The 27,550-nt window shown below is 41.7% G+C and overlaps 1 protein-coding gene across 4 annotated transcripts in view; it reads left to right on the top strand.

Annotated features, from left to right (window-relative positions):
• rock2a (rho-associated, coiled-coil containing protein kinase 2a) overlaps window positions 1-27,550 on the top strand; it is a 54,226-nt gene that overhangs the window by 23,787 nt on the left and 2,889 nt on the right. Inside the window, exons 5-32 of one of the 4 annotated variants that reach the window (XM_037747513.1) lie at window positions 45-305; window positions 2,103-2,247; window positions 2,446-2,584; window positions 3,675-3,766; window positions 3,963-4,122; window positions 4,242-4,296; window positions 5,283-5,371; window positions 5,470-5,518; window positions 5,949-6,084; window positions 7,937-8,028; window positions 8,475-8,721; window positions 10,463-10,569; window positions 12,610-12,769; window positions 12,989-13,149; window positions 13,331-13,515; window positions 13,629-13,698; window positions 15,079-15,182; window positions 15,373-15,559; window positions 17,342-17,435; window positions 17,526-17,620; window positions 20,181-20,372; window positions 20,554-20,722; window positions 21,122-21,192; window positions 21,281-21,369; window positions 22,565-22,643; window positions 22,791-23,052; window positions 23,195-23,408; window positions 25,833-25,959. In XM_037747513.1, coding sequence (XP_037603441.1) covers window positions 45-305; window positions 2,103-2,247; window positions 2,446-2,584; window positions 3,675-3,766; window positions 3,963-4,122; window positions 4,242-4,296; window positions 5,283-5,371; window positions 5,470-5,518; window positions 5,949-6,084; window positions 7,937-8,028; window positions 8,475-8,721; window positions 10,463-10,569; window positions 12,610-12,769; window positions 12,989-13,149; window positions 13,331-13,515; window positions 13,629-13,698; window positions 15,079-15,182; window positions 15,373-15,559; window positions 17,342-17,435; window positions 17,526-17,620; window positions 20,181-20,372; window positions 20,554-20,722; window positions 21,122-21,192; window positions 21,281-21,369; window positions 22,565-22,643; window positions 22,791-23,052; window positions 23,195-23,408; window positions 25,833-25,890 — 3,762 coding nt within the window. In that variant the 3' untranslated portion in view covers window positions 25,891-25,959. The other 3 variants (XM_037747512.1, XM_037747511.1, XM_037747515.1) reach the window with 3 other exon arrangements.

The following is a 27,550-nucleotide window of genomic DNA, read 5'->3' as shown; positions in this document are numbered from 1 at the left end:
AATAGCTACCTCTAGTAATGAATGCTTGTGTTTGGCATGTTCAGTTGTGCTGTGCCTTCCAAGATGAGCACTTCCTCTACATGGTGATGGAGTACATGCCAGGAGGTGACCTGGTCAACCTCACCAGCACCTACGACGTGCCGGAGAAATGGGCCAAGTTCTACACAGCAGAGGTGGTGATGGCCCTGGACGCCATTCACTCCATGGGCTTCATCCATCGGGACGTGAAGCCGGACAACATGCTGCTGGACAGACTGGGACACCTCAAGCTGGCCGACTTCGGCACGTGCATGAAGATGGACACTGTGAGTTGTATCCCAGCAGTGAAACTTCTCTATCTAGCTTCAACAGATGAAGACTTGGGAGCCCTAATTTAATTCAAGAACAACTCTGTCTTTTCTAGTAGTTAAAATCAGCCCTTATAGCAGTTAGTTGTACATTTGAGATTCCGGGTATGTTTAGATTAATATCAATCCATTGTCTTAAAGGGATAGTTCTGATTTTTTGAAGTGGGGTTGTATGAGGTTCTTATCTATAGTCAGTGTATTACCTACAGTAGATGACAATCTGCATGCCCCCAGTTTGGAGAAATCTACAGGAGTACCAGCATGGGTGCAAAGCAATGTACTGCTGTGGACGGGGGCAGCAGCAAATGTATTTTAGACGCCAAAAAAAGGCCCATATAAAAAAAAATCAATATCAGTTTAAGTGTACATTATTACCTCTTGGCCTTGGCGGAGGTAATAATGTTGGTTTGTTTGTCTGTCTGTCTGTCTGTCTGTCTGTCTGTCTGTCTGTCTGTCTGTCTGTCTGTCTGTGTGTTAGCAGGATTACTCCAAAAGTTAAAGATGAATCTGAATGAATTTTTGTGGAGGGGTGGAGTGTAGCACAATGATCAATCGATTCGATTTTGGTGGTGATCCGGATCAAGATCTGGATTCAGGAATTGTTTTTAAGGATTCCGATCAGCCTGAGCATTAAGACCACAGGGTATAACACATGCGCAGTGTAACTGATGACGCGTGACCCCGCCTCCTTCTGAGAGCAGAGAGATACGTGTTTGGATGTGTGGCGAGACATCAAGGTGCGGCGGGAGCTGCTGTCCGTCCGCGGTGAGAAAGACGGTAGACGACGGGATGAGAGACAACGTAGTGTAACATTATACAGACATAACAAGGCTGCTGAATGAGAGAGGCATCCGCCGATATGTTACACGGAAACACACCGTGTTAATAATAAGCTGACCACCTCACGGTACCGCCAGCTGTGAGCTGTGAGCTGTGATCTGTTTTTAAAGTCATGCACCTTGGCGGAGGTCTGCGCTCTCCGAGTGCCATTCTAGTATTTAGAATATTTTCACCGCTTTACCTTGCCGTCAGACAGCCCTTTCCCCTGGGAAACTGAAGCCGTTATATCCATCTACGCTCTCTTCAAAGCCACCAGACTTTGGCAAAATCAGTAGGGCTGTCAAAGTTAATGCGGTGATAACGCTTAATGCAAATTCATTTTAACGTCACTTATTTTCTTTAACGTATCGTGATTAATCACGATTAAATATTTTCATTGATTGACAGCCCTAAAAAACAGCAATTTTACCCTGCATTTCACAGGAGTTGCTGGTCAACTGCTGCCTCGGTTACTTTGTTTGTGTTATTGTGTGACTTTGGTGAATCCGGACAAACCTTTTAAACACTAAAGTCATACAATAGCACAAGCTAACTGATCGAGGCAGCGGTAGACCAGCAAATTCTGTGTTCTGCGAGGTAAAATTACTGTTTTTGTCAAAGGAGTCTGGTGGCTTTGAAGAGAGCTTAGATAATGTCTTCAGTTCCCCGTCGGAAAGGGCTGTCTGACGGCAAGGTAAAGCAGTGAAAATATTTGAAATATAGTGTCCACTTGCTGATATAGATTTTTTGAGTTGGCCAAAATACGTTTTACTGCTGCCCCCGTCCACAGCAGTACATTACAGTACACTGACTATGAATAAGTACCTCATACAAACCTACTTCAAAACAAAAATCCAAACTATCCCTTTTAAGATGAGAAAAAAAAAACACCTGATCTTAGGCTATAATGGCAAAATTCCTGGATTTGTGTTGCAGACCGGCATGGTGCATTGTGATACAGCTGTCGGGACTCCTGACTACATCTCTCCAGAGGTGCTGAAATCCCAGGGAGGAGATGGGTATTATGGGAGAGAGTGTGACTGGTGGTCTGTAGGCGTCTTCATCTTCGAGATGCTTGTTGGTCAGTAAAAATTTAATGAAGTCAGGGATTTTACCGACGTTTTTTTCTGAAAATATATTTACATTATAAGGGAAGGGATTGTATTTCTAGTGCTGCACTGTAAATGGCATGTTAGAATCATCTCAGTACGAGAAACAACTGTTGATTCCAAATATTCAGTGCAGTTTATTATAGCTAACTCACTGTATCTGCTGCTAGGTGACACACCGTTCTACGCCGACTCTCTGGTGGGAACCTACAGTAAGATCATGGACCACAAAAACTCCCTCAACTTCCCTGATGATGTGGAGATCTCCAAAGATGCCAAGAATATCATCTGTGCCTTCCTGACTGACAGGTAGAAAGAGTTACAGTCTTTCACATTTCTAAATGTTCAACTGCTGATGATGAGGGAGCACAGGGTTACTTTTTATGTACTGCTATACGAAATATAAATATTAATATATATATATATATATATATGATAAATTGGTTCTTTCACGGCAGTTACGTTCTGAAACACAAACAAGCACACAACTAACTCCACACACCTCCGTACAACCCTGCGGGAAGGTGCGGAGTTGCCGGATTCTGAATGAATGCAGCCGAAAGGCAGGCTGTCCTCTCTGCCTGGTATGTGTGCCTCGGTCAAACTGACACATCGATAGCAGCACACAGCAGAGGAGAGACAGAGGAACAGGGGAACTCACTGCGATGTAACAAACCCGTTCTCATCTGTCAAATATGGTGACCATCGATGTATAGCCTGATGCTTGTGTCTAATGCTTGACCACCTGAACGGGCTGCACACACCCTGTGCTCTGTTATTGGCGGGGGGGTTACACCCCCACGTGGGGCCAAAAGGCCGTTGGCAGACGCCCAGAAGCTTCCCGAATAAAGCAAAATAAGAAGAAAAGAGAAAATACAGGCAGAGGGCTGCAGGGTCTCTGCAGAAACAGACACCGCCACACACTTCTAGTGGGGCATAAGTGATGATTGAGAGGGATTATTTTTCTATCGGTCAATAAATTGTTTTTTAGGAAATTATTGCATATTATACCTTTTAATGAAAAAAAAACAAAAACACTATGTAGTTTATTGTTGTTGTTTTTTAGCAAATTTATGAAAATACCCATCTTTTTTCTCGTAAATTTACAATTTTAATCTTGGAAATTCTGGTTTATCTCCTCCCCCAGCTCTGTAATTATTATTTTTTTAACCCACAATTGCCCTGACACAGCGTCATATGTTTACCACTGGTCTGGTTTGTGATGCCTCAGGCCAAAGGAAATCAAAGTCTGTATATTTTGCTCTGGCTTTTAATGACCCTCAGAAAACAATATATATCAATAGGTTGCGTTTGCTTGTTGCTCCTGATACTGTTGAACTGAAGACAAAAGGTGCATTTCGTCATCGCTCTACAACTCATTCACTCTCTTTGTTTTGAGGGAGGTGCGATTGGGCAGAAACGGCGTGGAGGAAATCAAGCGACACCCTTTCTTCAAGAACGACCAGTGGACCTTCGACACCATCAGAGACAGTGAGTGTCACTACAGTTCAACAAGCAGCTCCGCCTGAGCTGATAAAATGAGCCTTTTACCTGACTCAAACTCTAAACAAGAACTCTTTTGGAACCGCAGAATTATTCATCTGCCGGAAACTTTTTGTTTACACAGCACTTCCTTTTTCCAGCAATTCACACTTGCATTTTCCTTTCTTTCTCTCTCCTTCCTCAGCGATTGCCCCCGTGGTCCCAGAGCTGAGCAGTGACATAGACACCAGTAATTTTGATGAGATTGAAGATGACAAAGGCGATGTAGAAACTTTCCCCACACCTAAAGCCTATGTTGGAAACCAGTTACCCTTTGTTGGCTTCACTTACTTCAAAGAAGACCAGTAAGTCATCAGTTTTTCTAGCTGTATCTTTTAATTTTAAGGGACCTCAGCAGTCAGAGAGATTTGTTCTAGGCTGTCATCTTGACTTTATGTTGATTTTTGTCCGTTTCCCTCTTCAGGTTACTAAATGCCTCCAACAATGTCTTGGTGACTCACGATAATTCCAAAGGAGAGGTGGGTTCTTTCACTTCCACACACTTTACTGTAATTGCTAATGCACCCTGAGCAACTCCAGTGATGTCGTCATTCCCCACGCTTCTCAGGAAATACATAAGCCAGGCGTCAGTTTACATGACCACATAGGCCTGTTGACATTGCGACAAATCCAGCTTCACACTGTCAGACATTAAGGATTACGATGGAAATGACTCAGAAAAGGATTTTGTTTTCTGATCCCATGATTTATTTGTACTTTGTTAGAGTTTCAGTGTTCTTAGTCGCACAGAAATACTTAAGCAGCTTTTAATGCAAGTGGCAGACCTAGAAGCTAATCACTTATTGACTTCAGTCCTAACTGAGCAGCTGAATTAATCAACTACCACTTTGGAGGAAGACAACAAAGGCCTGGGTTTTATTTTCAGTTTAATATCCCCTGTTGATACACTGCCACTGCAAAACTGGCTTTGTTTATAATATGATGTATGGGACTCTTTAATAAAACTTGTTATTAATTCTTTAAGTTTTGAGCTCTGCAAACGTTGGCAACATGTGAGTGTAAAGCAGGAGTATTATAGTTATTTCGAAGGTTAATGGTTTTCTTCTGTAATGTCTAGAACTAGGGCTGTCAAAGTTAACATGATAATAACTAAATTAAACACTAATTTCTTTAGCGTATTAACACGATTGCGATTTAGCCCAGCCGCTATTCAATCTTTCGGAGGTTGTAGCATGTGTAAATGTATAACCGTCTATCTACTTAAAAAAGTGATGACATGTCAGTGTTGTGTTTACAGCTTGTTGTGATTCCCTGAAGCGGTCCCTGAGTTCATGCAGGTTTAAAGATCACACAGTCCTGAGAATGTCAGTTATGTTAATCGATTTATTGCATAATACACAGTCGAGTCGCAGGAAAGATGGATGACATGCAGTAAAGGTCTTGAACTTGAACATTTGATTACTACTAGGACACGTATGAGTGGTTGGTTGTTTTCTCTCCACAGACAGCAGCATTGCAGAAGAAAGTGCGCCAACTGGAGGTGCAGCTGAATAATGAGAAGCAGGTCAAAGGGGATCTAGAGCACAAACACAGGTACAGGAGCTTTTTCTTCATGTTGCACCGCTGGCAGACTTGAAGACGGTGACCATCACCGTCAGAGCTCTTGTAAATATCCTGTTTTCTTTTTGCAGAACTGCCACTGGCCGTCTAGACAAAATCTCCAAAGAACTTGAGGAAGAGGTAAGCTAATCCCCTCCCCGAAACAGCAGTGAAGACACAGTCCGACACCTGTTAGTGCTGGAGATCACTTGCATATTTTGGGCTCTGTCCTACTTTTAATATTTACTGTTGCAATGACCCGGTTCCCCCTCTGGGATCGTTCCACTTCCATCTTTTTCAACCAATTTTTATGGCCTTTTCCCAAAACCTATGTTTAAATCAGAATAATGATTTCCCACTTTTCACTTGACCATGTTTCGGGTGAATGCCAATGTGTTGCATCCCGTGAGGTTCGGTCGGAGCGCTTGCCGAATTCTAATAGCCACATTAAAATGTCTGTTGGGATTGGATCTGTGCTGAGCTCTGATTGGATTTCTCATAAAGCGAGTTATTGAATCAGAGCACCGTGAAACCTGCCCTGAAGGAAAAAGTACTCAATAATTGATTTCAGGTGAGCTGCAGAAAGAATCTGGAGTCGAGTCTGAGGCAGCTAGAGAGGGAGAAAGCCCTGCTGCAGCACAAGAGCCTGGAGAGCCACCGCAAGGCCGAGAGCGAGGCCGACAGGAAGCGCTGCCTGGAGAATGAAGGTGAAATGAGACACACGCGGACACACATTGAAGATTCTTTATGGCGAGATGCATTAAAGAGGACCTATTATACTTATTTTCAGGTTAATACTTGTATTTTGGGTGTCTACTAGAACATGTTTACATGCTTTAATGTTAAAAAAACACTTTATTTTTATTCTTTTCATATCGGCTGTGCTGCAGCACCTCTTTTCACCCTCTATCTGAAACGCTCTGTTGGAGCTCCCCCCCCCCTCAAAAATCCCTGTCTGCTCTAATTGGTCAACTGAACCAAACTCTTTGGACCCCGCTACAGCTCCGCTCTAACTAGCTTTGTTTGAGGATGTGCCAAACTAGCCGCTAGGCAGGTATTATGCAAATGTGATACTTGGTGACATCACCACATTACGGAAGAAAAGGCAGGACTTCAATCAAGGCGTTTCAGGAGCAGTGTTTCTGTGGGGGAGAGGAACTCCCTTTGGCGTGGACTTTGGGCTTTGTAACTTTGCAAACCTTTTACATACCCAAAAATACTATATAACACACTAAAGGAAAGGGAAAAAGCACAAAAGCATAATAGATCTCCTTTAAACTAAAGTATGGCTAGAAGATCAGGTTCCCTAATATGAGTCCTTGTATTTATTTTGTTGCGTAAGTGGTGCAGGAATGATTCCTAAAACCTGGAAATGAGTAAGCATTTTAGCACTCCAGGTTCCCTCGTCTGGAGGTCCATGGGTTTTTAGTTAAATGCCTGAAATAAGGTCTGTGGTTAACACAAGCTTAAGAGATTTTAAAGTTTTGTTCTGCGACATAAAATACGTCAATAAATACCCTACTTGTGAGTTTTGAAGCCTAAATGTGTCATAAAAAAAGCTGGTGGCTAAATAAGACTGCTAAACGTCATCATGCCGACTCATCTTTACAGCCTCGTTGTGTAGACTCGCGTTCATGCGACCGTGGTGTAGTTCATTTATAGCCTAACGTTAGCTTTTTTACCTCTGGTGATTGCATTCACACTTCAAAAATCATAGAAGTGGTATTCATTTATGGAGATTATCTTAATGAACAAAACGTGTACAGTATGTATCATTCGTTTGCCTCAGAGCTTATTTTCTGCATTAATCCAAGACCCAATGGAAAAATCCCATTGTTTTTTTTGTTTTTGTCAAGGGAACCCAGAGCGATGCGAGCTTCCTGGTTGGCTCTACAAAAATACATCATCCCTTCATCACTCTATATGTCCTAATGTGACATAATGAATTAATTATCCTGTTGCCTAATGAAATCATTTTGAGACATTGGTAAAGTTTGTTTAATAAATGGCAGAAGTGTGTTTTGGCATCACTTTTTTCAAAAGCTATCAAATCAACACAAATGCAGTGGCGTACTTTCTTTTTGGTGCCAAGTGATCATAGTTAATAGATGGAATGATCTATTGAAATATGACCTTCTGTGTGAATTCACTAAAAAAAAACCTTGTTGGGCTTTTAATTTGAACTAGAAGAGTTTTGAATGAAGTTTAGAGACAAACTGATAACAATAATAATGTGGACGTTACTGCCATCAGCTGGTCAAATAGACGTCTTAAACAGCGTGCAAACAGGCTCACCAGAGGAACACAAGTCTGTAGGCCATCTTGATTAACTTGTCTTTGCTTTGTGGATGCATAATAATACTCAACACATTTTCATGCAAGTCTTGCTCTGATCTGTGATACCCGTCACTGTTAAAAACGTAATAATGCAGGATGATTAATACTTGAGTGTTGTTCTAATACAGTGTACATAAGAGGCTCCGCGCATTGAAAGATCAACCATTAGAGAAGAAGAGATTCACCATAATACATCGGTCTGTGTTCTTGTGTGTTGTGCAGTCAACGGCCTTCGAGACCAGCTGGATGACATGAAGAGGAGAAACCAGAACTCACACATTTCCAATGAGCAGAACATTCACCTGCAGAAACAGGTCAGTCACTTATACAGTCAGTTCTGTTTGGTCTGTGGGCGCTGATGTTTAATATCCAAAAAGCCACATTATATTGTAAAAATACAGAAATGTTGATGGGTAAGTCAAACTAATGAATGTTATAAGCTACAGTGATCAAATTTCTTAATAAATATCAAATATTATACATTTAGAGGTTATTTATTCATGTATGTGTTTATTAAGAGTTCTGGGATTACAACCATTGTGTTGCAGTACACTATTTCTCAAAGCAGGGATATCCTTATGGAATAAAAGCCTTGATATGGACAGAAATATATATCAGAAAATATATAAAATGCCTGTCTGTATTGCATATTATATACTGCACTAAACCAGCTTCTCTTTTTTACTTGATTGCAAAGTGATGAGTCACCAAATAAAACCTCACTGATCTTCACACACGTTTTCATCATTGTTTCTATCAGCTGGAGGAAGCCAACACGTTGCTACGGGCCGAGTCTGAGGCGGCGACGAGGCTCCGTAAAACCCAGACGGAGGGCAGCAAGCAGCTGCAGCAGCTGGAGGCCAACGTGCGCGAGCTGCAGGACAAATGTTGCCTGCTGGAGCGCAGCAAGCTGAGCCTGGAGAAGGAATGCATCAGCCTGCAGGCCTCACTGGAGGCAGAGAGGAGGGAGCACAGCCAGGGCTCAGAGACCATCAGCGACCTGATGGGTGGGTGACACACACACACACACACACACACACACACACACACACACACACACACACACACACACACACACACACACACACACACACACACACGCAGCATTCAGTACAGGATCTGGGAAGATTTCTAGTCTCTAAACACTGGTCATCTGGTTTTAAGATAGAATTAAATTAGGCTTGTCAAAGTTAACCCGATAATAGCGCGTTAATGTAAATTTGTTTTAACGCCACTAATTTCTTTAACACATTAACGCAACTTGCGATTTCAGAGGTTGTAGCGGGCTCAGTTTTTAAGCTAGAGTGAAGATACTGGTATCATATGAAACTAGAAAAACCTAAGGAATCCATCCAACCATGTCATACTAGCTTATGCTAAAATTTTGACGAGTAAAAACTGTCGTGGCCATTTTCAAAGGGCCCCCTTGACCTCTGTCAAAATGGGTATGCTTCCGTAGCGTGCTGACCGCCATCTACTGTAGGTCCTACACTAACTATGGATAAGTATCTCATACATTCTCACTTCAAAAAATCCGAACTATCCCTTTCAAGGAGTTTCTGATATACTGTAGTAGTTCCCTGTGTTTTTATGAGGTGGAAATTCTATTACACGCCTCGGACAAAAATGTGGTGTCTCAGTCACTTCTTGTCTGCCCAGCAGCTTACATGGCAGATTTACTTGAGCAGCTAGGTGGGCAAGAGCAATGTGACACAACAATACAGAGGGCAGCAAAGTGTCTTTTCAGGCCTTAATAAGAAGTTTGCACTGCAGCAGCATCATAGTCAGAATCCATTCAGCAAACAGCACCGTCACTATCTGTGAGTGTGTGTTGATTCGAATTCATTTTGAAGTGCTTTTATCAGAACAGGTTTGTCTGGAGGTGCTCTGCAGAGCCACAACGGCCTCGATCCAAACGAGAACAAATACATCTGATATTTAGAGATACAAGGCTTAAGCCCCGTTTGTCACACTGGTTGAACAAATGTCAGTATAGAGAGTAAAAAATGAAATTCTCTCTCTGCCCTTGAACAACATAACAGCCGGTTTCTCCATTGCAGCCGGTCAGTGTGCACCAGTAGCAGACTGTGCATTACGAGGGAGTATGTTAACATCAAGGCTAATAATTTAACCTCAATCTGATTTAAGGCAGAACTCTTATTATCTATTTAAACTGTCATATGAAAGCTTTTATCTGATTGCGTTAATTGAGGTGAGGTCATACTGGAAGCAAACACAGTGCGGGTTACACACCCAGGTTCCTGCTCTGCTCTCTATTTGTTTCAACATGTAAACGCCTCAGTCAACTTTCTTTTTTTTGGCTTTTGTCAAACTGCAGTTGTTGGTCATCGGATGCACTGACCAGATGTTGTATTTACAAATCAAACAACGTAGCACAGTGTTATTGAATCTGCAATGAAGTGCTTTCTCTTTCTCTTCTTGGAGGAATAAGCTTTCATTTGAGCCATGTAAATATTCTAGGGCTGGCAAAGTTAACGCAATAACAACGCGTTAACGCAAATTTGTTTTAACGCCACAAATTTCTTTAACTCATTAACGCAATTCAATCACTAAATTTTGGCGAGAAAAAACTATCATGGCCATTTTCAAGGTTCAAATTTTCAAAATGTTCAAACAATTAAAGTCAAAGTGTTTAGTTTGTTGTTTGTTACATGGATGTTTTAGAGTTTTTTTTGTCTTCTGTTTGAAATCTGCTTCTCTGAGGACTCTCTTGGTTTTGTCTTGCAGGACGTATCTCCGGCCTGGAGGAGGAGGCCCGCCAGCAGAGACAGACTCTGTCCAAAACTGAGACCGAGAAGAGACAGCTTCAGGAAAAACACACCGATCTGGAGAAGGTAAACCAGAAAATCAGGCGAAAAGATGATAACTCATTTTTATGGCTACTCGCCGACGACAGCCGTAGCCGGAGGCTTGATGTATTTGGGTTGTTCGTACGTCTGTCCCATTCTCGTGAATGTGATATCTCAGAAACGCCTAGAGGGAATTTTGTCAAATTCAGCACAAACGTCCACTTGGACTCAAAGATCGGATGTACAGATTCGATTTTGGTGGTCAAAGGTCACTGTGACCTCACAAAACACATTTTTGGCCATAACTCAAGAATTCATGTGCTAATTATGACAATTTCACACAAATGTCTAACAGGATAAAATGATGAAGTGATGACATTTTGGACAGACATGGATGTAAACTGCAACTTGACTGGTTGGCAGAGGCGTACAACCACGAGGCAGTGATTCTAGTTTACGTTTACCTCTTATGGACTGTATTCTTCATTGGTTTGTAGATCTTAACTTTTTAGTATTTACAGCCTTCCTCATTTTTTGGCATTGGGATTTTATTTATTATCTTTATTTTACCAGTAAATCCCATTGAGATCAAAATCTCTTTTGCAAGAGGATGCTCTCTTGCAATGAATGTCATGTAATATGAATACCTGAGGGTTAATTTAGACATCTTGAACTGCAAAGAGGAAATAAACAGAGAGATTCTTCCCCAGAGTACTTTGTCTCGGGTTATCTGGCACCAGTCTAAAACATTTAAATCATTAATTAAGGCATTCAGCTTAGGGTTTTTTATGATGACATGTTTTACTGCAGTGAGAGCATCTCAACAGAGGACAGAGACATAATCTACAAACCCATTTAAGAGGCTGGTCTGTAACTGGTTTGAAGCCTTAATCTTTAGAGATTATTGTACAACTAACAATCACAAATAAGTTGCTGATTACACTTATTGGCCACCGTCTTAGTACTTACACGGATCAGCTTGTGAGGTCTATTTGGTTGACTAAATAATTCAAAGGGCATATTGATCCTGAAGTTGATACTTTAAGGACTTTATAGAAGAACATTGCTCCTCGATTATACGGATGGTTGATGTACTATAATCACTCAGCGCTTTAATTCTTTGCTAATGATTTCAGATTATGTGAAAGGGATTGTTTGGATGTTTTGAAGTGGGGTTGTGTGAAGTATTTATCTATAGTATTACCTACAGTAGATGACGGTCGGCACGCCTCCAGTTTGGAGAAACAGACAGGAGTACCGACACGGAAGCAAAGCAATGTACTGCTGTAGACGGGGCCGGCAGCAAAGCGTATTTTAGACACCTATAAAAAATCAATATTACGCTATATTTAGAATATTTTCATTGCTTTACATTGCTGTCAGACAGCCCTTTACGACGGTGAACTGAAGCCAATATTTATAGTATGCTCTCTTCAAAGCCACCAGACTCCTTTGACTGTTTTTGTCAAAGGAGTCTGGTGGCTTTTAAGGAAGCATAGCTAACAGCTTCAGTTCCTTGTCGGAAAGGGCTGTCTGACGGCATAAGTACCTCATACAACCCCACGTCAAAAAATCTAAACTATCCCTTTTTATACCCCCGCGACAACGTAGGGGTATGTAGCACTCCGCGTGTCCGTCCTTCCGTCCGTCCGCGTGTCACACTTTAGTTTCCGGAGTTTCCGAACTCGAAAACTATTTAACTTAGGAACTTCAAATTTGGTATGATGGTTGACAGTGTGGTCTAGTTGTGCCTTTTGGGGGTGATAAGTCCAGGGGTGCCCATTAGTTAATTAGTTAATTAGTTAATGCCCATTAATTCCATTAGTTCCAAAAGGGCAAAACCTTTGGCCCTACTTTAGTAGGGGTCAAGCGGTGACCGGGGGTTTGTGAGCCATGCTCACATTTGTCCTGTTAAATTAGTTCTCCTCTTCTGAGCTGTACTCTGCTGCAGGAAGTCTGAAGTTGAGCGAGTGTAGCGTTTGGCACCATGTCATTATTATGTTATTGGATTTGTGGTTGCCAGCTGCGTTTTGCTCGTAGAGTTTCACTGGGTTTATCTCTGCCTTCGTTGTTTTCTTTGTACAGGAGAAGAGCAACAAGGAGATTGATTTGACCTACAAGCTGAAGGTGCTGCAGCAGGAGCTGGAGCAGGGGGAGGCCTCTCATAAGGCCACCAGGGCAATGCTGGCAGACAAGAGCAAGATCAAAGTAACCATCGAGGGCGCCAAGTCAGAGTCCATGAAGGGTAAGGGCACCAAGCTTTTCTCTTGTGGAAGTTGTTCCTTCCTCAATTTATTAAAATGAGTTGTTTAAGAGAGGGGAAAAGACGGTATCGGATTGGTATCGGCAGATACTCAACGTTTAAAGCATTAGATGTGCATTTATTATTCCAGCTTTACATACTCGTCACTATTTGTTAACATGACTTTAACATGTAGAAAATATATTAAATACTCTCATCCAGAGATGGATCAGAAGCTGGCAGAGGAGCGTGGAGCCAAACTTCGACTGGAGAACCGAATACTGGATCTGGAGAAGCACAGCAGCATGATGGACTGTGACTATAAACAGGCCCTGCAGAAACTAGACGAGCTGCGCAGACACAAGGACCGGCTGACTGAGGAGGTGAGAGAGTGTTTATATTCTGTGCAGGGGGACAGTGAAGTGCGTGTTTACATATTAAATGCCACCTACAGTAACAAATCTCGCAGCTTATATAACAGTGTGTCAATTCTGAGCTGTAGAGGAATAGCTGACATTTAAATAATAAAAACACTGTCCGGGTGTATTGTTTTCGTTCTTTCAGGTGAAGAACCTGACGTTGAAGATAGAGCAGGAGACCCAGAAGCGCAACCTGACCCAGAATGACCTGAAGGCCCAAAACCAGCAGCTCAATTCTCTGCGAACCTCCGAGAAGCAGCTCAAGCAGGAAACGAATCACCTGCTCGACATTAAACGCAGCCTGGAGAAACAGAACCAAGAGCTGCGCAAGTCAGTTTACACATTTTTGATTTAATTCTTTTGTAGCATTCCTAATCGACACATCATATTTTGACACAAAGAGGGATGATGAGTAATATAATTACATTTTCTTTTGACTGCAGAGAAAGACAGGACACAGACGGGCAAATGAAGGAGTTGCAGGACCAGTTAGAAGCTGAACAGTATTTCTCTGTGAGTCTTTATTCTGCTCTGTAATTACAAACGTGGATGTGAGATGACTAACACATTATGGTCCTGCATCTTGCTTGCTGAGTGTGTGGGCTGTAATGTGCCATCAGAACAACACTCTACACTGTACTGTACACTGTAACTGTGTTAATGGAATAATCTAATGCTTAAAAGGGCTCTATGTAAGAATCAGAAAGTTCTTGTGAACAGTGACACCTGTGGCCGTTAAGTAAACGACAGTCAGCATCCTGTTGCTCACGCTTGTGCTCGTAATACGTAGACATGAGCGAACATTGGTCAAAACAGCAATGAGACACACACGATGCTGAACGTGATTGACAGCTAAAACCACAATATCACTATACTGTATATTTCACATGCTTGGCAGTAATGTAAGCTTACCAAACGAAGGTCCCTCCGTGAATCGAAGGCCCGGTCGATGTTGATCCTGGTGTTAACTTTTCCTGCTTCAGCCTCCCAACTTTGGTCAGAAGGCACAGGGGAGACACCGTAGTTTTGGTCTCCTGGGCCAGAGTTGATAACGTTTCTCGCTCCCGAGCCCCGTTACTTCACTCAGCAGCAGGAAACGAGACATTTCTGCACAAACGGCGAGTTCCGCTGTACATTCACTGATATTCTCAGACCTAAACTAACTCTCTTCTGCTCCACCGCTCGCTCGTTTTCTCACACACTCGCTGCCGCTCTCTCTCTCTCTCTCTCTCTCTTGCTTCACCACTCATTTCCTTCATGCACACACACTCCCACAATACTAGTTTTCTTCCGACCTCAGTCTCATTCCTGTTTTGCAAGACGGGCTTCACTAGATATAACTTTGTGTTTTTCTGTACTTTCATGGAGTTTGAGTTTGTGGTTGGGGATGGTCGTTTGTTGGCGTTAGCGGACTCCATTTTTTAACCGAATGTTAGCTGTGGTTGCGCACTGTTAGCCCTGTAGCGGAGCTGAAAATAAAGGCACTCATGAGCGCACATGACGTGACATCCGTTGGATTTTCCCGGTAAAACCGGCCCGCATTCTTCACCTTAAAAGCAGTCTACAGGCTGATAGAGGAAACCCAGAAAGTCGCAGAAGGTCTAATTTTTTAGGTTAGGTTACAACCTGTTCACACATTAGCAATAAAAAGCAATTAAAACACGTATATATGTGTAAAAACTTACGTTGATATGATTCCCTTTATCATGTTTTTTTTTTATGGCTTATCTGTATTTACTGTATATATTCATTATTCCTCAGAAAAGGTATGTCTTTATGGAAATGTTTTACTTCTAGTCTCCCCAGAGGAAATGCGGAGTAGTAGGTTGGTGAATTCACGAGGTGCATGGAGGCATCACAATGTGTGTTTGACTTGTTTGTTGTGTTTTCCAGACGCTATATAAGACCCAGGTTCGTGAACTAAAGGAGGAGTGCGAGGAGAGGAACAAATTCTACAAAGATGCGCAGCAGTCTCTGCAGGAGCTACAGGAGGAGAGGTGGTTTGGCTGCTTGGAAATATACAATATTTTCTTTTTAATCCATTTTAAACATCAGTGACAAAATTCATCAGAAAAAAAACCAAGACAAAATAAGGAAGAAGCAGTCCTTTAATTTACATCTCTGAATTTGTTATTAATAGTCGTTCAGCCTGTCATTTGATGTTTTTATTTTGAAAATGTCTTTCAGGGATTCATTGGCGGCTCAGCTTGAGATCACACTGACGAAGGCTGACTCGGAGCAGCTGGCGCGCTCCATCGCTGAGGAGCAGTACTCGGACCTGGAGAAGGAGAAGATAATGAAGGAGCTGGAGCTGAAGGAGATGATGGCCCGCCACCGGCAGGAGCTGTCTGAGAAAGACATCACCATCAATTCAGTGAGTTGTCTCCTGTCTTTACAGTTGATATGTTAAAATCCAGATGATCTGATCACATTAAATAAAGAGGATAGCTTGCCTCATTACTGAAGTAATACAAAATGATGAACAACAATAAAGTGGGAATTCAGTGCATTCTCAAGCTGTATAAAGACGTCATGGAAACAGACTTCAAGGGTCAGTTCACCCCAAAAGCAAAACTACACCTTTTTCCTATTACCTGTAGTGCTATTTATGAATCTAGATTGTTGTGGTGTGAGTTGTTGAGTGTTGTAGGTCATCGGCTGTGGGGATGTCCGCCTTCTCTCCAATATAATGGAACTACATGGCACTTGGCTTGTGGTGCTCAAAGCGCCAAAGAAATAAATTTGAAAAACTCAACAGCAACATGACTCGGTTACTCAAGATCATCCACAGACCTTGTTGTGAGCAGTTTCATGTGGGAACTACATTAGTAGAACTATTCTGACTTATCAGTAGAACTATTTCTCTCTACTGAACTACACCCACTAACAGTATCACCGCACTCGTGACAGCGTGAAATGTAAACATTAATGGCGTCCTCCTCGGCTGATCTGCAACGTCAGCTAGCTCAGTGGTGCTAGGTGAGCTAGCAGTATCGTTTAGCTATGAGCCTCTCGTCAATGAGTAGATGCACGCTTCCTTCTGCACGGTGATATGGTTGGCGGGTTAAGTTCTGTAGAAAGAAACTAGTTCCTACTAGGGCTTGCATAATTGTCCATAGTTAATCGTGATTAATCGCAAATTAATTACACATTTTTTATCTGTTCAAAATGTACCTTAAAGGGAGATTTTTAATACTCTTATCAACATGGGAGTGGGCAAATATGCTTGCTTTATGCAAATGTATGTATATATTTATTATTGGAAATCAATTAACAACACAAAACAATGACAGATATTGTCCAGAAACCCTCACAGGTACTGCATATAGCATAACAAATATGCTCAAATCATAACATGGCCAACTGCAGCCCAACAGGCAACAACAGCTGTCAGTGTTTCAGTGTGCTGACTTGACTATGACTTGTCCCAAACGGCATGTGATTATCATAAAGTGGGCATGTCTGTAAAGGGGAGACTCGTGGGTACCCATAGAACCCATTTTCATTCACATATCTTGAGGTCAGAGGTCAAGGGGCCTCCATGCCAGTTTTTCCTCACCCAAAATTTATCGCAAGTTTGCAGTTATTTAACCTGCTTTGCAACAAGCTAGTATGACATGGACCAATGGATTCCTTAGGTTTTCTAGTTTCATATGATGCCAGTATCTTCACTCTAGCTTGAAAACTAAGCCCGCTACAACCTAAAAATCGCAAGTTGCCTTAAAGAAATTAGTGGCGTAAAAACAACGCCACTAATTAATAGTGCTTATCTGCACTATTGCATTAACCTGTTATTATCACGTTAAGTTTGACAGCATTACTTCCTACATTAAACAAGGTCTGTGGATTATCTTGAGTAACCGGGTCAGGATTTCTGGAAAGAGACATTGCTCATGAGTTCTAGCCGAGTGCTATTTAGTTCCACTATATTGGAGAGAAGGCAGACATCTCTATGGCTGATATCTCCAACACTCTGCAACTCACACCCAAACAATCTAGATTGATAAATAGCACGACAGGTAAGAGCAAAAATATGTAGTTTTGAGTTTTTGGGGTCAACTGAACTGAGTTCAGGTGGTAGTGGCAGACAGCTTAGACAGTGCTCATAATTACCCATAATGTAGTGAATATGACCTGTGAATCCTGCTCTGTGCAGCTGGAGGAAGCCAACAGAACCCTGACCAGTGATGTCGCCAACCTAGCCAATGAGAAGGAGGAGCTTAACAACAAACTGAGGGAGGCAATAGAAGGTAATTAAAATGTTTTATAATTTAACTTAAAATGTTATTATATTGTCAGGGTTGACATTTATCATTTGTGTGTGTCTTTTTTTTTGTCAGAATCAGAAAAGTCGAAGGATTGGGAGCAGCAGATCAACCAGATGAATAAGACCTTTGACAAGCAGCTGCAGACAGAGAGGACGCTGAAAACTCAGGTAAGTCTGTTTTTAAACTAATCATACCACGCATGTGCTTTATTTTTAGTCACTCACATACACTTAGCAGTTTGAGAGGTTTTGTTTTCAAATTAAAAGCAAGGGGTTCCGGTGACGTCACCGTCCTGAATGGCCGACTAGGATAACAGCTCCTCCAAAAAAAGTATCTACTTAGCCCCGCCAGGCTGCCAAATATAACATTCCTCGAGAATAATTGTTTTAGCAAGCGGGGAGAAGATGGGAAAAAGGGATGGAAACAAGAAAAATGTCGCTGAACAACATATAACCAACGACAACACAGAGAACGGCTCACCTACGCAGAGACAAGATGGCTGAATCCATCCTTAAATGGTGCACATATGACACATGCTTTACTCCTAGTAAATTAGATATTAGATTTAAGGTCTGGGCAGCTAAAGGCATAACTGTTCTATGCAACATAATGAAAGAAGGGACACTGTTCAGCTTTGAAATGCTTAAAGAGAAATTCTTATTAGAAAAACAGGACTTCTATCGTTACTTTCAGAAGGTGAAAGTTTAACACAGCCAAGGACGGGTTTGATAGAAATATTTAAAAAAACATATAATTCAAATACTGTTAGAATCATTTCATGTATATATATAAAGGGCTATTAAATCTACAAAAATACACTCAACGTTGTATATTAAAACAAAATGGGAGAAGGAAGCAGAGATGATCATATCTGAGGAAGTATGGACAACAATATGGTTGTATCCATGGAAATGTAGCACCTCACAGAATTGGAGGGAGTTTAGTTGGAAAAGTCTGATAAGGTATTTTATTACACTCCAGCTAGCTGGAGAAATTGTGGAAATCTAAATGCACATCATTATCATGTTTTCTGGGATTGTCCCATCATTTAAGACTTTTGGAGAAAGATTCATACAGCAACGCCTTACAAGATATTTTCAGATGTCATGTTCCCCTGGAGAGTAAGACTTTGTTTTTTTGGACTTGTGCCTCAAGAATGGCTGAAAAGAGACAAATATTTATTAAATGTATTGCTGGTAGCTTACGAGGAAGTGGTTATCACAGGAGAGCCCATCTCTAAATACATGGATGGACATTACAATGAACATTTACAAAATGGAGAGGATAACGGCATATGTCAACCATAAACTGGAATTATTTGTGTCACGCTGGGAGAACTGGGTTAACTATGTAACACCCCACAGGCCAGATTTTATATATATATATATATATATATAGTTTTTACTGTTTTGTTTTTCTATCTATAACGAATCTTAAAATACGGCACTTTAGACAGACATAGATGTGTGATGTATGTGTACAGGATCTGTAACTTACTTTATGGAAGTATATTTGTTGCTAAGAGTCAATAAAAATATTTAAAAAGAAATATTAAAAGCAAATGTTAAGCAGAATCAAACCCTCTGGATCTGGTCTCCAGGAAGCATCTCTCATTCAGATCCTGAAGCTTTCTTACAACTAGACAGCTCTGAAACAAGCTAAACACACATTATGGTGTACATTATGTACACCAATGACTGTCGTAGTGAGTTTGATAACCAGCTCATTGTTAAGTTTGCTGATGACACAGATATTGTGAGCCTGCTGAACAATGCTGAAGTGTCTCACGGTCCTGCTTTCAATTATTTTTTTAAACTGGTGTAATGACGCCTTTTTAGAATTGAATGTGACAAAAACTAAGGACATGTGCATTGATTTCAGACGTCAACAACAAACTCCTGCAAATACTCCAATAAATGGACAAGATGTTGAGATTGATGAAGTATTTGGGCATCATAATTGACAATAAGTTGACCTTTGAGAGGAACACAGATATGCTTCTGTAAGAAAAGACAGCGGCGTCTCTTTTGTTTGAGGAAGCTAGCCAAGTTCCAGGTTGACAAATCCCTGATGACACTGTTTTATAAATCTTTGATCGAGTCAGTTTACACTTTTGCTTTTATTTACTGGTATGCATCCCTCAACCTCAAACAGAAACAAGTCATTAACAAGGGTGATAAAAATCAGCAGCAAAATCATCGGCACTCAGCAGAAATGTCTGTCTGAACTGTACAACAACAAACAGCTGATAAAGAAAGCAGATTCCATCATTTCAGACAGTACCCACCCCCTGCATTCAGAATTTAAGTTTCTGCCCTCTGGTTCCCGGTTCAGACAACCATCAGTCAAAACTAACCGATATAAGTTCTCTTTCATACCCTCGGCCATTTCACTGCTCAACTCTGTAAAGTACAGGTAGTATCAGCACATCCACCCTGGCCTGTTCTTCTGTTCTTGTCCTTATCTTAATATTGTAAGTGTTTTAATATTTTTGGTATACTTCAAGGTTTCACCTTTTTCAGTGTTTTAGTATGTGGGAATGTACAGTATGTGTATATTGTCTTATTGTGATGAGATGATGTTGTTGTTGTTGTTGTTGTTGTTGTTGTTGTTGTTGTTGTTTGCTACTGCTGCAAAACCAATTGCCCCTCGGTAACAAATAAAGGTCTTGAACTTGAACTTGAACTCAAAGCATGTATGAACTGTGGAACTCGTGTCCGTCTACAGGCAGTCAATAAGCTGGCAGAGATCATGAACAGGAAGGTGGACCGCGTCGGAGGCAGTCGCCGTGGCAACGACACAGAACTGCGGCGGAAGGAGAAGGAGAACAGGAAGCTGCAGTTGGAGCTGAGGTCGGAGAAGGAAAAACTCAACAGCAGCATCATCAAATATCAGAGGGAGATCAACGAAATGCAGGCGGTCAGTAGAACAGTCCAGTATTCTGTCTCGTCATATATAATCATTCCTCATTAATAATGTCATTTTAGGCACACATGTGGAAGATAATTCACCCTTGAGTAACAACAATTTGTATAGGCTGGACCAGCATGTGCAGCAGTATATTTGACTGGACCTTGCTTCTTCTGTTCTTTATTTGCAGCAACTGTCTGATGAGAGCCAGATGCGCACTGAGCTGCAGATGGCCCTGGACAGCAAGGACAGCGACATCGAGCAGCTGAGGAACCTCCTGCAGACGCTCAGTGTTCAATCGATGGATTCTGCCAGCGTCAGCAGTGGGCCAGAGTTTGAATCGGATGATGCATACACAGGTGAGAGCTCTGCCATCTCTTATCAAACTTCATATTCATTGTCATTATACTGTACTGTACCGTGTGAAGCTGCGTACACCGGACCGTGACCCCTGTACTGTGACAGTCCGGCACGGATTTAGTTTGCAGAAAATGTACTTTCATTCAGTAAATACAGTTATATATAAAGAAGTGGATTAGACCTTGTACCAGAACTGGTGTTGGTAATACAGTCTGTAAAGATACACTGATGGAGCTGCATCAATGTTTCAATGCTTCACTCATGTGGCGTGAACTATAGCAGCTTTTTATTTAGGAAAATTAAAATGGAGTTGGTTGGTAATGCTAACAGATTATCAATATGTGGACATACTTTAACCTCCACATCTCTTGCTCTTTTGCTCTCTTTCTCCCACTCAGAAACCAGGCTGGAGGGCTGGCTTTCTCTCCCTGTGAGAAACAACACCAAGAAGTTTGGATGGGAGAAAAAGGTAGAGAGAGAGTGAAGCTGCTTTGATGACATTCAACAGTCTCTCCTTGATTTAACATAACCTTAACATGTGTGTTCTGTTACTGTAGTATGTTGTTGTGAGCAGCAAGAAGATTCTCTTCTACAACAATGAGCAGGACAAAGAGCAGTCCATTCCCTACATGGTGCTGGATATAGAGTGAGTATAACACCAGAGGCCTGTACTACAAGGCGAGTTCTACATATCCAGGGTATCTTCTCGTTATCTGGCTTAACTAACCCGAACAACCGCGATCCCGCTAAGCGGTCCTACGACAGTGGTTATCAACTCTGTAAATCAATCTACGTTCCTCAATCTGGCTATGAGTGCGTTCACATAAAAGGGGCGGTGTTTGCAGCAGGTGACCAATCACAAACATGGACAAGTCTACTGTCTTGAAGGAACACCAAGCACCGGTCACATGACCGAAGCTCAGCCAATAGGTACGCTCTCTCTCTATGAAATGACCTGTGATTGGTCAAAGTCTTCCGTCATGGGCTAGATTTTGTAAAGCCTGAAAACAGAGCCATGAGGAGGTGCAGAAGTCTAGTTTTCTCTCAGAACACTTGAATTACAACATGCTGAAAGGTTATTATGGAATTTTTGCCCAATGATGCCAAAAATATATACTGCCTACCCCCACTTTAACGGTCTTATTAATTTAACGGAATACTCAAAAGTCAAATATATTCGTCTAGATGGGGCAGTGATATATAAATAGCTTTCAAAATAGAATAGATGATTAGATTACACTTCTTTATGCCTTTTGTTATTGATTTGGCGTGTATGACTATTTCAGCCTTCTTTTAGCTGCGTCCCTGATTCCGGCGTTGTAAAACGGACTTACAAACCAGTAAAACAATAAAGATATAAACATAAGCACCCACAGCATACAGCCAGCTGTCCTTCCTGCATTTGTCAGTTTAAACCTGTGTTGCTTTTAGTCTGGATTATGACTGTCACTTCTTCGTATTTGTGTAATATTATCATACGATCTGCACACCGAGCTCTGATTGGTCAGTAGGCGGTGCTTTTATACGAGTTGATCTCTTATCTCGAACATAACCTGCTCCGGAGCAGGTTAAGTGTTCAGCATAAATTACCATGGTGATGTACACCGGTAAGAAGTGAACCACTGTCGTAGGACGGAAAACCCAGAGTTCATCCAGAAATTACCTCGCTAACCCCAAATCCTGCTGCGTAGTACAAGCCTCTGATCCCCCTCTGCTGAGGAGACAACCCAGGACTCGTGTCAGTTTTAGTTGAAGTACTTCCTGTAGGAGCATTTGTTGATGAATTGATGTGCATCCGACTTGCTGTGATAACGGGACACTAACTTATTCTCTTCACACAGCAAACTCTTCCATGTGAGGCCTGTCACTCAAACAGACGTGTACCGCGCTGACGCCAAAGAGATTCCCAGGATATTCCAGGTGTGTTATTGAAATTTCTGAATTGTACTGTGATGTCTTGAATTTGAACTTCCGTATGTTCAGTATGTGCTTCTTGTTTGCTGAGTGTCAAAGGCACAAATTTAGAACATAAATGCTCATTATCCTCATTCTCTATCAACTGTCCAGATTCTTTATGCCAATGAAGGCGAGAGCAAAAAGGAGCCCGAGTTTCCTGTGGATCCGCTCGGAGAGAAGTCCAGCTACATCTGCCACAAGGGCCACGAGTTCATCCCCACGCTCTACCATTTCCCCACCAACTGCGAGGCGTGCACCAAGCCGCTGTGGAACATGTTCAAGCCGCCGCCCGCTCTGGAGTGCCGCCGCTGCCACATCAAGTGCCACAAGGACCACATGGACAAGAAGGAGGAGATCATCGCTCCGTGCAAAGGTAGGACGCTTCACACAGGGACTTGTCTGGTTAATTAACTATTAGGTGAAAAATGAAATTGTGAATTTTCAGTAATACCAATGTTGCTAATAAAGATAACTAAAGACTATACCTGAAAATTGCTCTTCTCTCCCACCACCAGTGAACTATGACGTGTCTTCGGCCAAGAATCTGCTGCTGCTGGCCATATCCCAGGAGGAGCAGCAGAAGTGGGTGAGCCGACTGGTCAAGAAGATCCCCAAGAAGCCTCCGCCACCAGACCAGTTTGCGCGTTCCTCGCCACGCGCTTCCATGAAGGTCCAACCCAGCCAGTCCTTGAGGAGGCCCAGTCGACAGCTCCCCACCAGCAAGAGCAGGTAGAGAAGGCAGACGAGATCATGTCTGAACAGTTGTTGTTGTTTTTTTGCTTCTTGGACAAGCTTTAAAAAACAAAAAAAGTCTTTCCCATAAGATTAGTTGTGTTCCAGTTTGTATGAAATGTTGGTACAAGCAGGAGGTCTCCAGTGAGGCAAAGAATAGATTGTGGGAATTTAATACACACTATTGAGAAAGTAACCTTGTTAAATGGAGTTAGAATGGTTTAAGGGGTCAAAGTATAGTAATAACCATATCCACAGTTGCAGCTTCACTCAGTACAGCCAGGCAGAGCAGCTGTGCTTAGTGTCACATCATCTCTCATTCCTCTAGTATCTGCACAATGTTTCCCTAGACTGGCAGTGTATTATAAGTGGACTGGATCAACACAATAACTGTTCCTATGAGTCAGAGGAAATACAAAAAATATTGCGATAGAATGCAGAACTTAAAGCTAGAGTTGGTAATCTTCTTCAAAACGTTTTTGTTATATTTGTTGAAATTCTCATTACATTCCGACAGCGACCAATAAAACTCTGACCAAAAAAGAGAAAAAATACAGCATCTGTGGCTGTCGCAGGATTGTAATAAACTCATCCAATCATTACATTCGGGCCGGATGAAATTATAGAACCGGGCGACCTACCTGCACTCAATCTGTCTGTGCACTCATTGCAAGTCACCGGAGTCTTCCACAAGCTGCTAGCTCGACAGCTGTTCGTACTAACTATAGGGAATGGGAATGTGACGTCACCGACAGCAAGTCGGCCATTTTTGGAGGATAAAGGGTGAGAGTGCCATCCGCTGGTTGTTTACTGCAACTGTCAAAAGATGATACAAAACACTGCACAATGAATATGACTCAAAAGCAGAATTGTAGTATATATAGTATACAGTCAGACACAAAGGTAGGCTGACGTTATGAATTTTGTTTTGCGAGATACCAGTAGATTAAAAATGCCGTATTAGCCGACGCTTTGTTAGTATCTGTTAGCATGACATTAACTAGATTAGTTAATTACTTTGTCCGGATGATTGTGTAGCTGGCATTTGGCCTGTAGATCTTAATGTCATATACCTACCCGTTTGTAAATTGGACATCGGCCTTCAAAGATTAACATATTTTGAACTGCTGACAGATGTTCACTAACCCAGATGTTAGTGAACATCTGGTTGGCAAGCTGTCATGGTCCTCCTAATTCGTAAGGATTTATATCAATAACTGACTAAATTTTGTAATATAGGCCCCTTTGCCTCTGTCAGCTTCTCTTTATATGGGTATTTGTCTTTTGCATGTAATTTATATCATTTATAAAGTCTACCGTACTCTCTCTAATTTCTTAAGATTACCAAACCTAGCTTAAATGCAAGGTCATTTAAAAGTCATTGCAAGGGAATGTAACATATATTGTGAGGAAACGCAAATTTATTTCAAAGTAATGCAAAGGCTTTTGCGAGGGAACACAAAAGTAAGTCAGAGACATTTTTCCCATCGTATTATACTCAGAATCTTTTGCCCTGAAATTGTCAAATTGAAATATGCTGTCCAAACCCGCTGGTATTGGTCTCATCTGTAGTGCATCCAGGGTCACCACATCTAACAAAAGCAATGTTGATATTTCTGTACTCAACTTGTATGAAAGCTAATGTTGTGAAACCCCAAAGACTGTTATATTTTTGCAGTGGAGCCGTTCCTGTAGAGGAGTATAAAACGTGTCTATAACCTAGAATCTAGAATTCAGTGAGAGGTGTGGAGAACGTGAGCAGCTGTGGAGCTTTGTTCTCTGTATACATGATGAGCTCGTTTCACCTCTGTTCAGTCTTGTTGTGTGTGGCTCAGGATATCTAATCACACAGATATCTATAACACACCACAGTTTCTTTAAATGAGAACAGTATCCAATGCTACACTTGACAAGAATAGACTTGATTTATGGATACCAGGTTGTATGTGTGCAGTAAATCGCTACCTGGCCATCAAAACTAATCTCCCCTTTCAGATTGGAGGACTTTGGTCTTCAGGACTGGCACTGGGCGTTGGATGATATCGATGATGATTGTTCCTCTATTCATTTCTGATGAGCGCGTATGGTAACTGTGTGTGCTGTGCAGTGCGTTGATTTCAGTGGCAGTGGAACGCTGTTTCCACGGGGCATCAATTTATACAGCTTCTGTCCCAATTTGCTGTGATTTTAAAGAGAGAAGGAAACACTGGCTCCTGCTTATTTTCTACTAGCAACAAGTGAAACCCATAATGTTGTTTTTAGGGTGGTGGTCGAACACAACAACGACGTGAGACTAAACTTTGACTAACCTCTAAAGCTGCTGAGGCTAAAACGCTGTTCTCTAGTCACATCATCCTGTTAACGTCCTTAAACATGTGTCACCCATAGTGCCCTTATGTCCTCTGACCTCAGCCCTCGCAGGTCAAATGGCTCCAAAGTGAGGTCAGAAGAATCCCACAGTGGACACTGGTCCAAATGACGACTTCTCCTCCCACCTTGTTCTTCCTTTGCCCAAATGTTTCCCTGTAAACGACTCTAATCCCTGAATGTGTGTATACAACCAAAACGTGTCTTTTTGCACTAAATGTTCAGACACGGTCCTGGTTGTTAGTTTGCGGTGGTGGTGGTGGTGGAGGTGGGCTTCATCCACATATGTTGGTCCCAGTGCATGTGCTTGTTGGGGTTCCTCGGATGCTCACCTGATAGTTTGGATCACCTTGCCACCGGGTGATTTAAATGCTTTAACTTTTTTTGGATCTGTGAAACATTGTGAAAAAAGTTTTGTCAGGATAATTTTTCTAAGTTGCCTTTTTTTAAATTTATTTTTTTTATCTGTGAACCTTGTGTTTAGAGTGCATGGAGAAATTAAAAATCAGCTGGAAGAACTAAAAATGTTTTTAGTTCTATTTAGAACAAGGGGTAGTGGTGCACTTCAGCCTCTTGTGGCCAAAATGAGTATTACAGCAACAAACACTTCTGCCTGGTTCAGACTACACAATATTTTTGTCGGTTATGACGCTCGCTATGTCAGATTAGGCGATTGAGAGTCATACATTCTTGTCGTGACTTGGCCGAGAGACATGACAGACTACACCAACCAATCATCATCATCATCATGGTCATTCACAACGTGCGTGATGTCATCAAGAAGGAAGCTTGATGCAAACAGCAGTAGCCTACTCACCGGGTTGCTGAAGTGCCTCTGCTATTACCTTTTTCCACTCTGTCGTGGTAGTCGTGCCAAGGAAACATCAAAAAAGTTGGGGTGTTGTTGCCATATAGCTTCTCAAACTTTTCCTCCATTTTACAATTCCACCTCAGAGCACCAACATTGTTCCTCCTTCGCAATTGTTTACAGTTGTGCGCTCACAGCTGTGACGGAACACATCGTGGAAGGCAAAAAAAATCAAATATGTCAGACTTTCTGTCGGGACGTCGTGATGCGTCCCAGACGCGGTGGCGGTTGTCGTCTGCTATGACACACTATTCAAGATAAAATGATTGATTGTCGCGCACGACACTCGTTGTCGTTCCCGGTCCGAGCAGACACCCTATGACGGCTGTGTAGGGCTATAATCGGGGTGATATTGTGTAGTTTGAACCAGCCAATAGAAAAATTATCTTGACAGGAAAAAAGAAAATTCACCTGGCAAAACGGTTTTTTTTATCAGTTTTCACAGATAGAAAAAAATAGTAACTTGGCAAAACTTTTTTTTTGTGTTGTTTTTAAAAGATGGAATTCTTTTTAAGGAATGTTAGGTCCTAAACATAGGAGAGAACAAGTTATATTCAACTAAAAAATTGGATCACCAGAATTTGTTTTTCTCACTTGCCTCTTGGGGCCTCCATAAAGCATGATGTATCTGTGATTTTGCCTTATTGCAGATATATTGGTATATGTATATTGGTATATGTCGGCCGATAAGTTGCAGTGTACAAAGATATGTTTGCAGTAATCTAGTGTCTAAGTGTCTCATTAGGTAGTTTGTCACCAGAGAGCGCTGACACATTCATCCTTCAGCTGTAAAATGTTGTATGTTAAATGTGTATATCTCCACCACAATTGTTTAATAAACTAAATTAAAAGATGCTTATCATTTGAAGTTGTGTAAAAAAAACAGTATTGAGGTAAATTGGGG

The sequence above is a fragment of the Sebastes umbrosus genome, chromosome 16, assembly GCF_015220745.1.
Source record: "Sebastes umbrosus isolate fSebUmb1 chromosome 16, fSebUmb1.pri, whole genome shotgun sequence".
In the NCBI taxonomy this organism is placed as follows: Eukaryota; Metazoa; Chordata; class Actinopteri; order Perciformes; family Sebastidae; genus Sebastes; species Sebastes umbrosus.
This window is presented reverse-complemented; position numbering and strand designations above follow the sequence as displayed.